A 14234-nucleotide genomic window follows, 5' to 3' on the forward strand; every position below is an offset into this window, starting at 1 on the left:
AGCGGTGACCCACGCCCCCCTTGCAGTGGTGATCCCAGGGTTCCCGTTAAAGGGGTCTTGAGGGGAGGCATTGGCCATACACCGAGAGGTCATTGCTCTCCCCTCCAACAGTGGCAAAACGGGGGGCGGGCTCTCTGCTTGAACATATGTTCTCCAGAGCCAGCCCAATCCCCACACACTCTGGATAACCCTGATGTCTCCCTGGGAAGGATAAACGCCCAATGCCTGAGCCAAGGTCTCCCTACATCTGAAACTTAATAAAGCTGTGGCCAATTTTAACCCCATAGCACGTTGTCTTGAGTCATTATTCCGCTTGGGGGTCGCCAGGGGCGGGGGGGGGGGCTCCGCCTGTCCACGCAATTGTGGTTCTGTTACAGCTGGTGAAACTGGACTCTCAGGAGGATTAGTGGAAACAAATTGGACATGGCTGTGGCACACCTCTCTCCTGCAGCTGGGTCTTCGGGTCTTATTTTTCAGTAATACTTTCACACCCTTTCCTGTCCCATCTGCAGCTCATTTGTCATGATCATCATGCAGAAGGCCCTGGGTTCAGTCCCTGGCAACTCCAGGATCAAGTGATGGCAAAGCCTAAACTTTTGGAGAGGCCACTGCCAGTCCCAGTAGACAGTACTGAACCAGATGGGACAAACTGTGGGCAACTTCCTATCTATAGAGCACAGGGATTGCTGGACTGCAACACCCAACAGACTTAGTCAGCATGACCAATGGTCAGGGAAGATGCAGAATTTATGTTGTGGGGGGAGGCCTTTTGTTGGGGGGGGCAGAAATGAGCTATCTGTGACTCAATTGGTCAGTTAGCTAAGTACTTTTATTTACTTGATTGGGGGGGGGACAGCTGCCCCCCTGAACCCACCCATGGGATAATGGGAGTTGTGGTCCACCATCAATAATAGGATATCACATTGGCTACTTCAGTATAACTTTTTAAAAAAATGGAGAACACACTACTGGCAGAGGTAGAAAGAGGAAAAACATCAGGTGCTTGAAATAAGATTTATTCCAGGCCTGGCTTATTTTGGAATAAATCCTTCACGTTTTTAGCCCAAGGAAGGATTTGTTTCAAAAAAAACACATGGGGGCTGAAATATATCTTATTTCAAACACGTGGAGCACCCTCCCCTTTTTTCTTTTCTTTTCTTACCTGCATAAGTGCCAGCTGAGAATAAACGCTTCATGCATTTTGCAGAGTTGCCTGTATCCTACAAAAGCTCATACATACTACAGTAATGTCTTGCTTACCCTTTAAGTTGCTACCCGATGCTTTGCTGATTGTTCTTGTTAGTGCTTTCTGGAACTCTGCCAGTAATGCGACTGGAAACTGAATTGAGAAAGGTTCCTGGGCGCACGGCCTCTAATTTTGTAGTATCAACTTTTATTCCCGCTTCAATTAAAATGTACTGGGTGTTCCCATATATAGGACACTCCCTTGGCGAAGTGCCCCTTATTTTTGAAATTTTACCTCGGCAACCCATTGACGGAGGGGAGCTAAGGTTGCGTGCTGCTTTAATTTCCTTATGGATGGATGAAAGGCATGCGCCGCCTTCTCCTTTAAAAGCGCGGCGCGGGGAGGGGGCAGCGGGAGACCGGCAGCCAGCCACCCTCCCTCTCCCACCCGATTCAGCAAGCGATGGCACGCAACAAACCTCTTCCCTCCTCCTCCGGTTACACTGGAAACACCGCTCCGCTCCGGGCCATTGATCCGCCCACGTGCGCAAGCGGCGCTCCCTGGGACAAGCCGGGATGCTGCCTCCAGGCGGGGGCGCTTCCACGCGGAGGCTCGGCCCCTTTCCTGGGCCGGCCTGGGCAGCTCCGTTCCCCCGCTTCCGAGCTTCTGGGCCAGCAGCCGGCAGCGCCAGAGCCATTTTGCCCTCCTGCTCGGCGACATGGACTACCGGGAGGCCGCCAGCTGGGCTGCGGAGCGCATGCAGAGCTATCGCAAAGACTGCAGCGGATGGCGCAGCTGCAAGCGCACGGTGAGGCCCAAGCGGCGCGCTTGGAGAGGTTGCCCGGGTACCCTTCTCACCGCTGCAGCCTGGCAGAGAGGGGGGTAAAATCCTGGTGACTCTCCCTTTGAAGCAGAGGTTGGATGGCCATCTGTCCTGGATGCCTTAGTTGAGATTCCTGCATTGCGCGGGCAGGGGAAGGGGGGTTAGACTAGATGACTCTCGGGGTCCCTTCCACTCTACAATTCTAGGATTGTACCGCTTATGGACGGGGCGATGCGCCTAGCTTGTTCGTCCTGAGTGAGCCGCTGCCGGTCCGGGCTGGCAGGTGGAAAAAGAAGCTGGCCCGGCATGTGGTGGGTGGCTTCCCTCGTGCGTGCATTTAATGCGCAGCGCAGGGACGCAAAATGCCACCAAGCTGCTTCCTCTAATCTATCCCTGTTTGTCTGCTTTGGCAGCAGCAGAAGGAATTGGTGACAAAAGGTTCTTTCCGGGGCCACGAGACGCTTTGCTGTAGCTGCTGAATGTGTGTTGAGAAGGCATCTGTTCTGGCTTGAGTCCCCCGGGACAGTGGCGTAGCGTGGGGGGCCAGGGGGGGCCGGCCGCACCGGGCGCAACATCTGGGGGTTAGGGTTAGGGGGCGCAAATCCACGGGTTAAGGGGCGCAAATCCATGGGTTAGGGGGCGCAAATTACTTGCCTTGCCCCGGGTGCTGACAACCCACGCTACGCCACTGCCCCGGGACCTTACAGCGTGGGGTGGGCGCACGGGTTATTGGAAAGGAGGAACAGTAGTAACTCAGTGTATAAAACTGTGTCTGGCATTGGAGAAAGTGGAGAGGGGAAAGTTCCCTCTCTCGTAACGCTAATGGGGCCTCCTGCTGCCGCTGCGCGATTTCTGTTCTCATCCTGAAGCAAAGTTCTTAACCCGAGGTACTATTTCGGGGTTAGCGGAGTCTGTAACCTGAAGTGTCTGTAACCTAAAACGTCTGTAACCCGAGGTACCACTGTATTGGACATAAGACAGAGCTGAATGCTAGAAGATAAAGAGAGAGCAATTCACCCAGAGCACAGTTAAATCTGTGGAACTCGCTGCCACAAGAGGCAGCGGTGGCTTTCAAATAGGGTTGGGCAGATTCATGGATGATCTGAAAAGGAAACCTTGGAGAGAAAATGGGGAACAATGCGTTATTTGGAAGGGGCGGGAGAGGGCACGAACCTCTTCCAAGTGCGTGAAGAGGGGCTTGTAATTCCCCCCCCCCCCCGCACGCCTTGGCCCCTGCATCTCTGAAATGTTGGAGGGAATTCATTCAGTTCCCTCTCCCCTTGAATGCTCTTTGGTGTCTGTTCCTGCTGCGAACAAGCAAGCAATGTGACACTCATTGTTTAGCCTGGAGGAGGAGGGGGAAGGGGAAGGCATCAGGAGGTCTCATTGGTGCATCTGAGGACATGCTACAGTGTGATGTTGCCAGCTGGGAGGAGACAATGTGGTTTCAAGGAAGCTGCAGCCGCCAAACTTGTTTTCAGTAGTACAGTGGTACCTTGGGTTACAGACGCTTCAGGTAACAGACGCTTCAGGTTACAGACTCCCCTGACCCAGAAATAGTACCTTGGGTTAAGAACTTTGCTTCAGGATAAGAACAGAAATCGTGCTCCGGCGGCGCAGCAGCAGCAGGAGGCCACATTAGCTAAAGTGGTGCCTCAAGTTAAGAACAGTTTCAGGTTACAAACAGACCTCCGGAGCGAATTAAGTTCTTAACCCGAGGTACCACTGTACTTTAAATTGTAAAACAGACAATTCAATAAAAATTATATACAAACGTTCTCCAAAATCCACAAGAGACGGTGGAAGAAGACTGGAAGAAGTTTAAGGAAAATTTGAAAAAATATGTTAATGTTTAAACTTTAGAATAGCTTTGGAAGTGGATATAGGCTGTAGGGTTAGAAGTAGAAGAGAGGGTATTTTAAAATAGTATTATCTGTAAGTGATAAAATGTGAAGTTATTTTAAGTATGATAAAAAAGATGGTTAGAAATTATGATATATGTAAACTGCTAAAGATGAAGTAAAATAAAAATCAGATAGGTGGGGAAGCCAACTTAACAATGTTTAGAAAAATAAGGCTATGACAAGAATTTGTTTGTATTGTTTGTCTTTTCTGTCTGTGTTTTTTATTGGTGTTATAAAATGAATAACAAAAAATTTGGAAAAAACTCCAAAATGCACATGTATCCTGTGTTTTGTTTTAAGATATCACTGTTGGTGCCGTATTTCTCAAACCAATTTCTCGCTGATCGGGCTCCTTAAGGCGTTCCTCATTGGTTTCTTGTGTGAACACCTTGGCATAGTGTAAAGTCTTGTCCCTGCCCCCTGGTGCATACACAGGCAGAAATGAACAGCTTCACTGCACCCATAGATATTGGGAGAAGCCGGCTCTGTTCCTGATGATGCTCTGTAGAACATCTGCCGTAGAAAGTCCCAGGCTCCATCTGCAGTATTGCCAGTCAATGTAGACAATATTGGACCCAATGGTCTGACTTCGAATAAGGCAGTTTCGAAAGTTTATAGACAGGCTGGACTAGTCTATGAACATTGATGCCACACTAAATGCGTTAGCCTTTGAAATGCTGCAGACCTCTTTGTTTCGAAAGGTACCCTATTTGAATGCTGGTCCTTGGCATTATTTCCCTGAAACAAATAAACAAGACTTCCAAATATGTCTTCTCAATAAACCTGTAAGATGTAAGACGGAGAGTTGGTGACTGTCACAAGATAACCCAGTGAATTTCAGGGCTGAGTAGGGATTCAGACCTGCATTTCCCTGAATTTAATCCAGCGTTCTAACTAATTCAGCACACTGGTTTAAGCCACACACTCTGTCTCAACCATGTTTCCCCACCTGCAATATAAGAGGATATTTATTCTGACTATCTTACAGGACCGTTGTGGAAAATACAGAGATAATAGATGAAACACTTCTTAAGTGCTATATAAGTGTGGAGTTTTAAAAAAGTTTTCCCCCCCCCAATAATCTCACTCAACACAGTTATACTGTGGGAGTGGATTTTGACTGATTTAATTTAATTTTTCTAGAATGAAGTTTCAATATCTTGGAGACCATCAACTGAGTTTCATGGAAACATGTAAGTCAAGTTGTACACACACACACACACACACACACACACCCAAAATGAGCATATTTATTTAGGAGGTAAATTATTTGGGGAATAAGGTAAATCCCACCACTTTGGTCACATCTGCAGTACAATCCTATATATCCTGTGAACTGTCCTGAGATCTTTTGATGAAGGGCTGTATCTATATTTAATAAATAATAAATAAATAAGAATATATATCTGTTCAGAAATAAGTTCCATTGGGGCCTATTGCCAAATAACTTGAGTATAGGATTGAAAGGGAAGTTTCCATTCAGGTTTTATACATCTGAGTTCACAAATGTACGTTCCAAGCACAATTCAAAGTGTTGGTGCTGACCTTTAAAGCCCTAAACGGCCTCGGCCCTGTATACCTGAAGGAGCGTCTCCACCCCCATCATTCTGCCCAGACACAGGTCCAGCTTCAAGGGCCTTCTGGCGGTTCCCTCACTGCAAGAAGTGAGATTACAGGGAACCAGGCAGAGGGCCTTTTTGGTAGTGGCACCCGCCCTGTGGAACACCCTCCCATCAAGGAAATAAACTACTATCTGACTAGTAGAAGACATCTGAAGGCAGCCCTGTATAGGGAAGTTTTTAATGTTTGATCTTTTATCGTGTTTTTAATATTCTGTTGGGTGCAGATTTTCTCCCCAACCACCCCCCACAGCCTCCAACCAACTGGCAGACTAATTTTAAAAAATGCCTTCTACCAGGTGGACTATGGGAAGAAGAACAGGGTGACCTGTCTCTCCCCACCCTACGTCAACCCACTATGTGTGCATCCTGGTTGTGGGGAGAATCCCCTTTCTCCCCAACTAGCACAGACACCGAGCGAGCTGGAGGAAAGAGGGATGGAGCAATCCATCTCTCCTCCACCAGCCCATACCTGTATGAAATTTGTAGTCACCTGTAGGAGCAGGTGGATTGTTAAACACAAGGCCAAAGCAAAGTCATTGGCATGAATAATGCATTTCCAATACACATGGCATTTGATTTGAGTTTATCATGTGGATGGGACATTGAAAAATCTTTAGTCTGGAATGGGATCCTATCATCTCTAGCACCAGAGGTCTACCTACGGAGACCAAAATCAAATGAGGTCAATTTTTTAATTATTTGTTTATGTCTATATGTCCCTTTTGTTCTTCCTTCCCCTGAAAGATACAAAGCGGAAGGGATTATGCCTGCAAAACCGGAGGATGTCTTTAAATGTTTGAAACCAGAGACGGGTGGACTTCGAGAAAAATGGGATCCAAATGTGAAGGAGATTGAAATCGTTGAAGAGATTAGCGAAGTAAGTATAACACAATTGGTAAAGTGCAGCTGCTACATTTTGGCTCCATCAGCGCTTAACATTTAAATTAGTCTCATTTCACTTTTAAACAGTCCCTCAAATCATGGGAAATGTAGCTTGTTAAGGGTGCTGAAAGGTGTTAGAGAACCTTATTCCCTTCACTGAGCTACATTTCCTATAGTGGTTTAATGATAAGTCCCTCTTCTCAGGGAACTCTGGGAACCACAGCTTCCGTAGGGGAATCAGAGTCTTCTAACAAACTACAACTTCCAGGATTCTCTGGGGGAAGCTATAACTGTTTAAAGGAGTATGATATTTCTTTAAATGTATGGTGCAGATGAAGGCCAGGATGGGGTACCTGCAGTAGATCAACAAATACGCCCAAATATTACATCATAACCCTGGTTTGCGCTTTGTAGGATGTTTCCATAGTCAGAACTATAACACCGTCGGCTTTTATGAAGATCATCTCTCCGAGGGAGTTCATAGACGTCGTCCTGATTAAGCGGGATGAGGACGGAACCATCACATCTAATGGTAAGATGGCCAAAGCCGAAATATATTGGCCCCCATAGGCTGGTGCCCATGTTAGTATGAGTACTCAATACCAGTGGCTGTGGGTATGGACTGACAGCAACCTGAGACAACCAGGAAATTCTCTTTCTGTGGTGCTTGACCTGTCATGCGCCATCACACACACACACACACACACACACACACACACACACACTCCCCATAGCTGTCAACTGTCCCTTATTTGGCGGGAAACTCCCTTATCCCAGCGCCATGTCCCGCTGCTGTCCTTTATTGATGATGTCCCTTAAATTTCCCGGGTTTCAAAGGAAGCAGCTCCTCTCCCTCCCTTCCTGCCGGCCAGGGAGGAGGGAGGCTCCAACTGTGTTGCTTGGTTACATTGCTCACTCAATAAGAAGTCTAAGAACGACTGGGGGGTGGAGTTTGCATGCCTTGTGCCGATCAAATCCGGCCGCGTTGCCTGGGGACTTGCCTTTGCTCAGCGCTTCCCAGCGGAGAGGTGATGGTGGTTTTCCTTGCTGCATCCCCTTTGCTGGGTTGCTGCGCTGTGGGAACCACCGCTTGAGGCTTTGTTTGGCTGGTGGCTGGGCTTTCTGCCTATGGCTCAGAGGGGCTCAGAAGTTGAACATACCTGTGCCCAGAAAATCCCTTATTTTGCCTGCTGATCCCTTATTTTCGAGGCTGCTGGTCCCTTATTTTTAAATCTGTAAGTTGACAGCTATGACACATACACACACCACTTCTTAGATGTTGCTGCCATCAAGCAATGGTCTCACATGTGTGAACTGATGCTCTGAAAGCCAGTATCCATTCAGTAACAGCACAGGTGAGAGACCCAACAGTCTCATACGTAGCACAGAATGCAACAACCTGAAAATTTCAGTTTTGATCCCCACCAGTAAAAAACCAAAAAAAAAATCCTAGAAGCTGGCAACTAAGCAATTAACTGGCTATTTCAAATCAATATGATGCACACACACGCGCGCGCGCACACACACACACACACACACACACACACTGGCCTACCCCCTGCTGCAAACTTTGTGCTTCTTGCCACCTAGAAAGCTACCTTGCATCAAATGAGACCGTTGGTCCATTCTAGGGTGTGTACTTTTCTACACTGACTGACAGTGGGAAATTATGGTCCTTGGGATGCATGCCAAGCAGATGCTCTACCAATGAGTGGACTTTCCCCTAAAAATAAAGTAAGACTCTAGTCCTCATGGATAAAGAAACATAAGGACACTGACAAACTGGAACGTGTCCAGAGGAGGGCAACCAAAATGGTCAAAGGCCTGGAAACGATGCCTTATGAGGAACGGCTAAGGGAGCTGGGCATGTTTAGCCTGGAGAAGAGGAGGTTGAGGGGTGATATGATAGCCATGTTCAAATATATAAAAGGATGTCACATAGAGGAGGGAGAAAGGTTGTTTTCTGCTGCTCCAGAGAAGCGGACACGGAGCAATGGATCCAAACTACAAGAAAGAAGATTCCACCTAAACATTAGGAAGAACTTCCTGACAGTAAGAGCTGTTGGACAGTGGAATTTGCTGCCAAGGAGTGTGGTGGAGTCTCCTTCTTTGGAGGTCTTTAAGCAGAGGCTTGACAACCATATGTCAGGAGTGCTCTGATGGTGTTTCCTGCTTGGCAGGGGGTTTGGACTCGATGGCCTTTGTGGTCTCTTCCAACGCAATGATTCTATGATTCTAAGAAGCTGCCTCATTCTGAGCGAGATATTGCATTATAATGTTGCTCCTCACCCTGACCTTAAAAGTGTTCCACTCTGTTAGGTTTACAAGGGGTTGCTCGTGCGCAAGCAGGGCAAACCTCTCCCTGGCTGGCTGCTAATGTAAACTTTATCTGTCCGGAGAGCCACTCACCCGTGGCCACCTCAGTCGCTGGCAGAATCCGTGAGTGGGCGTTTCTTAAACTTCTTCCAGCAAAGAAGCTCCTTGACGCCCAGTCTCCGCCTTCCCTCTCTGCATGAAAGCCTTCTGCGCAGAGAGGGCGTGGGCAGCGGAGGACCCCTTCCTTCCCCGCTTGTCCCAGGCAAGGAGTCGTGGGACCGCCTCGCCACATCCGACTCCTGCACCCCCTCTCCACTGGAGCTGCGTTTATTCTCTTCCCCAGAAGAGGAGCTGCTTCTCCCGATCCCTGGAGGCTCTCTATAATCCCTCTGGCTTTTGCTCTCTCCCTCCGGCACTGATGGCAGTTCCCTGACACACTCCTCTTGCTGTTTTATTACAGCTGTACCTTGGAAGTTGAACGGAATCCGTTTTGGAAGTCCGTTCTACTTCCAAAATGTTTGAAAACCAAATCGTGGCTTCTGCAGCCAATCAGAGCTCCTGCAGCCAATCAGAAGCCACAGACGCCCCATCAGATGTTCAGGTTCCAAAAGAACGTTTGCAAACCGGAACAATCACTTCCGGGTTTGCGGCGTATGGGAGCCAAAACGTTTGAGTTCCAGGGTGTTGGGGATTCAAGGTACAACTGTATTTCTACTATTATTATAAAATTGAAAAGGCTTTCTTTTCCCCAAAGCACTAAACGGACTTTATCTTGTGCATTATTTTCATATCTCTTCCTTGCAGCAACCAATGTGGAGCACCCGCTCTGCCAACTTCAACCAAGTTACGTGAGAGGCCTTAATTATCCCTGCGGCTGTTTCTGCATCCCGGCCCCAGGGTAAGATGGGTGGAAATGTTGTAGTACCACAAGTATGTACAGCGGTACCTTGGTTCTCAAACTTAATCCGTTTGGGAAGTCCGTTCCAAAACCAAAGCATTCCAAAACCAAGGCACGCTTTCCCATAGAAAGTAATGCAAAATGCATTCCAGACTTTTAAAAACAACCCCTAAAAGGGCAATTTAACATGAATTTTACTATCTAACGAAACCATTGATCTACAAAATGAAAGCAACAAACAATGTACTTCAGTCACACAATCAATCAATCAATCAATCAGTAGCTGAACTGGATTCCACACAGTCACAAATGTTTGCAATGTTTGGGTTCCAAGTTGTTTGAGAACCAAGGTATCACTGTATATATATGGTGCATGTTGTTGGGTTCTTGCTTTCATTGAGTGGGAGGAGTTGTTGCAAAGTTTAGGGAAAGTTTTGCCCACCATCCAACTAGATGCTAAAGCCTCTAAAGGCCGATTTGATACAAGGAGACTGAATTTGCTGAGAGATGCAGTCAGCTTGCTGCAGGTAAAATGGCTGATTGCTCTGTGAGCAGCTTCTTCCCGGTTCATTTTTGCAAAGGCTTCTGAGAGGTTGGGGCCTTTGAAGCCAGAGTATCATAATGCCCTCTTATTTCCAATATATGCAGGCTTTGAGCACTGTTGCTGTATGGGGCTCAAACAGCACACACATTCCCAGAGTGGTTTAGCAATCAATCTCTCTTCCTAAGGAATTCTGGGAATTACAAGCAATTCTCTGCACCCTCAACAGACCACAATCCCCGGGATTCTCTGAGGGAAGCCATTCCTGTTAAAATGGTATCATAAGGCTTTAAATTTATAATGCAACATGGGTGACATTGCCGCATGTTCTGCCATTCTGATAATGGCCACGTTAACATCATACAAAAGCACACTGATACCAATTTAACAGGCGTGGTCCCCCCCCCAAAGCATTCTGGGAGCTATAGTTTTCAAAGGGTGCTGAGCGTTGTCAGACTTCTGTTCCTCCCACAAAGCTACATTTTCCAGAGTGATTTAACAACCAATCTCTCTTCACAGGGAACTCAGGGAATTACAACTATGTGAGGGGAATAGGGGCCCCCTAACAACTCTGAGCACCCTTAACGAACTACAGCTCCCAGAATTCTTTGGGGAAACCATGACTTCATGAAGTGGTATCCCAGTGCTTCAAATATCGGAAACCTTGGGCTACATGGGTGGGACTACAGGAATGGGCTCTCCTGCATCTTTGGCTAAAACTGTTGATTTCTGCTGACTTATTTGGGGCTTTTTGGTTTGTTTCTCTCCCTACAGAGAGCCATGTAAGACGCAACTCCTCACTTTCTTTCAGACAGACCTAGGCGGCAACCTTCCTCAAACAGTTGTGGAGTCCTTCTTCCCAAGCAGCATGACCGGTTTTTACAGCCATCTGACCAAAGCAGTGTTGAAACTAGCGGCTTAAGCAATTAAAAACAAACAAACAAACCCCAATTGCACATGTGTGCGCACAGAATTATGTGATTGCCCTCTGCAAGTAATGTGGGGATGTGGGATTCAAAACTGTGGCAGCTTTGGGGCATAATTGAAACAAAGTTAAGCAACTGCAAATCCCATTGGTTTTTAGTTGGGGAAGATTTTTAACAGATGCCTTGACATCAACTGGGCTTGCCTTACAGTACTTTGGTATAACCCTGGGCTGGTGGGTATTGAGAGTCCCAACAGCATTTGGGGTGGTGTGGGGGGGGGGAGAGAGACCACATTGGCTACCCCTGTCCTAATTCTTTTGCCATTCTATAATAATTATGAACTGTGGTTTTCCAGTACAGCGAGGGACCCCCTTTTGATTCCAGTTTTTTTAATCCTGGGCTGTCATGAGTCCCATCCCACTTTAAAACACCTCTGAAATCCCTGAACATTTTGTGTGTGTGTGTGTTCTGGAGCTGCTACCACCTCTGCAGTGATGTCTTTGCTTGTCCAGATGTCTACACAGTGGTACCTCGGGTTACAGACGCTTCAGGTTACAGACTCCGCTAACCCAGAAATAGTACCTCGGGTTAAGAACTTTGCTTCAGGATGAGAACAGAAATCGTGCTCTGGTGGCGCGGCAGCAGCGGGAGGCCCCATTAGCTAAAGTGGTACCTCAGGTTAAGAACAGTTTCAGGTTAAGAATGGACCTCCGGAACGAATTAAGTTCTTAACCCGAGGTACCACTGTATAGACTCAATGTTGTTCATTCTAATGATGCGTTTCCAAGCCAAGCACCTAGGAGTCAGGTGCTGCTTGCACGACAAGCAAAACATGCTAGCAGGAAAAACCGTGGGTGGGGATGGCTCTTGAAAGCAAACGTAACCTGTGATCACCTGCCTGTAAAGTCAGCTGCAATCCAGATCAATAAGATCTGGGTAGACTAGCAGCCTGAAGCAGAATCCCATGCATGCTGCAATGCACACATGGAACTGTGGGAAAATATCCCTGCCCTCGTTTGCTTGACCAATGAAGGCAGCTCCACCCCACTGAGCTGAATGGAGAAGGCCTTCGTACCCCTGTGCCTTCTTCCCTTCCTCCTTGTGTTTTGCGTTGTTGGGGTTTTTTAGATTGTAAGCCTGCAGGCAGGAACTGCCATGTTTTTCATGGCTACATGTAAGCAACTCTGGGAACCTTTGTACAAATGCTCTAGGTCAGTAAAACACACACACACTTGGATCTGGCTACAAGGCCTTACAGTTCGTGGGCATCCTTAGCCATGCCACTGCAATCTTAGCACAAATTCTCCTTGCTGTGGATTTGCTCTTATTCCCATTTACCAAACAGCATTCAGGTAACAGTGTCTGTGGTGGTGGTGAGAGCATCACACAAAAACCCACCTCTGCTGATAGAAAGCCAATATATCAGGGAGAAAAGTTCTGGCTTCTGTGTGCAGGGATATTTGTTTGAGAGAGAGGGAGAGAAAGAGAAGCATTTAAGCATGTGACCTCCTACCTGCACCATTTCACAGCCCCACCATGTGCGATTTGGTTCTTCGCATAGCTCAGGCAATAAAACTCTTCTACCGTTTTTGTTTTTTATAAGATGGTTAAAGGTAAAGGTAAAGGGACCCCTGACCATTAGGTCCAGTTGTGGCCGACTCTGGGGTTGTGGTGCTCATCTCGCTTTATTGGCCAAGGGTGCTGGTGTACAGCTTCCGGGTCATGTGGCCAGCATGACTAAGCCACTTCTGGCGAACCAGAGCAGCGCACGGAAGCGCCGTTTACCTTCCCACTGGAGTGGTACCTATTTATCTACTTGCACTTTGATGTGCTTTCGAACTGCTAGGTTGGCAGGAGCAGGGACCGAGCAACGGGAGTTCACCCCGTCGCAGGGATTCGAACCGCTGACCTTCTGATCGGCAAGTCCTAGGCTCTGTGGTTTAACCCACAGCGCCACCCGCATCCCATAAGATGGTTAGTACCTTGTAAATTAATCATAATCATAGTCATAATAGATGGTGCTTTTGAACTGTTGCTGGTGTGTTTGTGTTGCGGCTGGAAAGCCATGGTACTTAGAGTGATCAGGCAAGTTCATTAAAGAGGGGTGGGTGGTAATTACAAGTAAACTTACAGTGATTACAACAGTGATGATTTATTTGGGCAACATAGAACAGAGTTGAAAGATGTTGCTAAATCAAGTGTCCCTGAGCCGGATACGCCCACAATCCATGCACGGTGCTTAAGTGATGAGGCCATGTGTTCCTGTCAGTGTTGCACCATGAGCCCACTTTCTACATCTTGCAGCAATAGAGGGTGGCTCATGACAAAACGTGCCACCTAGACTACACATGTGGTTCCCATCCATCAAAGGGATCCATATGTCCAGAACCACTTCCATGCGCCACTCTTCCCTGCCAGATGTGGGTGCATGAGCAATGTGCTTCATCCACTCATTATGCAATCAAGACATGTTAATTCATCAGCGTCTGTTTCACCCCCAAGCTGATTTACAGGTTTTGGCTCTTGAGTTGCTTGTTAACAAAGCCTCCTTTTAATTAGTGTACCCCTCGCGGCAGCTGCTTTATTAATACTGGGACCACAACCAACCAAGCTTTTGACATACACCTCTTCTCAGTCCTGGCCAACTTTCTCTTCGCTCGCAACGAACATCTGGTGCTGGGCACCTGGGTCTTTTGTGGCTTTTGAGTGATAAATGAAAGCTTTTTTGGTCATTGTTTAACATGGGCAGCAGTTCAGGCTCTGTTCTTTCCTTTTTTAAAATCGCTGTCATTCCTCTCCATGGAGAGATGCCGTAGTTTTGCTGATGGAGTTTTTTCTCTTGATGACAGCATTAATTGGTCCATCAGGCAACGTCTTGATGATGTTCCAGGCTTCGAAACGAGTGAGTCCTTGCATCAGAGTTGTGTGCACCTGTAACAGCTCGTCCCCAGGCTGAACTGTGGGGCTATGTTCCAATGCCGCCCCTAAAAGAAGCAAAGGGAGTACAATAGATGGCTTATGAGAATATGGTATATGGGAAAGAGCACAAACACATGGAGAACCAACCCCAAACGCCACCTCTTCCAATGAAGCCTTTGGCACAACCAGTAGGTCCCATTCCTAACTGCAGGGATTG

General features: G+C 47.4%; 2 protein-coding genes across 8 annotated transcripts in view; one reads left to right on the forward strand and one right to left on the reverse strand.

Annotated features, from left to right (window-relative positions):
* Nucleotides 1-1837: 1837 nt before the first annotated feature.
* On the forward strand, nt 1838-11115 carry STARD5 (StAR related lipid transfer domain containing 5). The gene is made up of 6 exons (XM_079954412.1): nt 1838-1994; nt 5057-5106; nt 6280-6412; nt 6832-6949; nt 9538-9631; nt 10947-11115. The coding sequence occupies exons 1-6, from the start codon at nt 1905-1907 to the stop codon at nt 11092-11094; spliced, it is 633 nt and encodes a 210-aa protein (XP_079810538.1). The 5' UTR covers nt 1838-1904; the 3' UTR covers nt 11095-11115.
* Nucleotides 11116-12568: 1453 nt separating this feature from the next.
* IL16 (interleukin 16) overlaps nt 12569-14234 on the reverse strand; it is a 77286-nt gene continuing 75620 nt past the window's right edge. For all 7 annotated transcript variants that reach the window (XM_079954180.1, XM_079954183.1, XM_079954182.1 and 4 more), the window contains one exon: nt 12569-14082. In XM_079954180.1, coding sequence (XP_079810306.1) covers nt 13886-14082 — 197 coding nt within the window. In that variant the 3' untranslated portion in view covers nt 12569-13885. The remainder of the gene's footprint in view (nt 14083-14234) is intronic.

The sequence above is a fragment of the Podarcis cretensis genome (assembly GCF_951804945.1).
Source record: "Podarcis cretensis genome assembly, chromosome: 14".
Classification (NCBI taxonomy): Eukaryota; Metazoa; Chordata; class Lepidosauria; order Squamata; family Lacertidae; genus Podarcis; species Podarcis cretensis.

What these genes read in the sequence shown, in the direction of transcription:
- STARD5 (XM_079954412.1), top strand. Translation starts at nt 1,905, where the DNA reads ATGGACTACCGGGAGGCCGCCAGCTGGGCTGCGGAGCGCATGCAGAGC. An exon ending in TCGTTGAAGAGATTAGCGAA is followed by an intron (nt 6,413 to 6,831) that starts GTAAGTATAACA and finishes TGCGCTTTGTAG; the next exon opens with GATGTTTCCATAGTCAGAAC. An exon ending in TTCTGCATCCCGGCCCCAGG is followed by an intron (nt 9,632 to 10,946) that starts GTAAGATGGGTG and finishes CTCTCCCTACAG; the next exon opens with AGAGCCATGTAAGACGCAAC.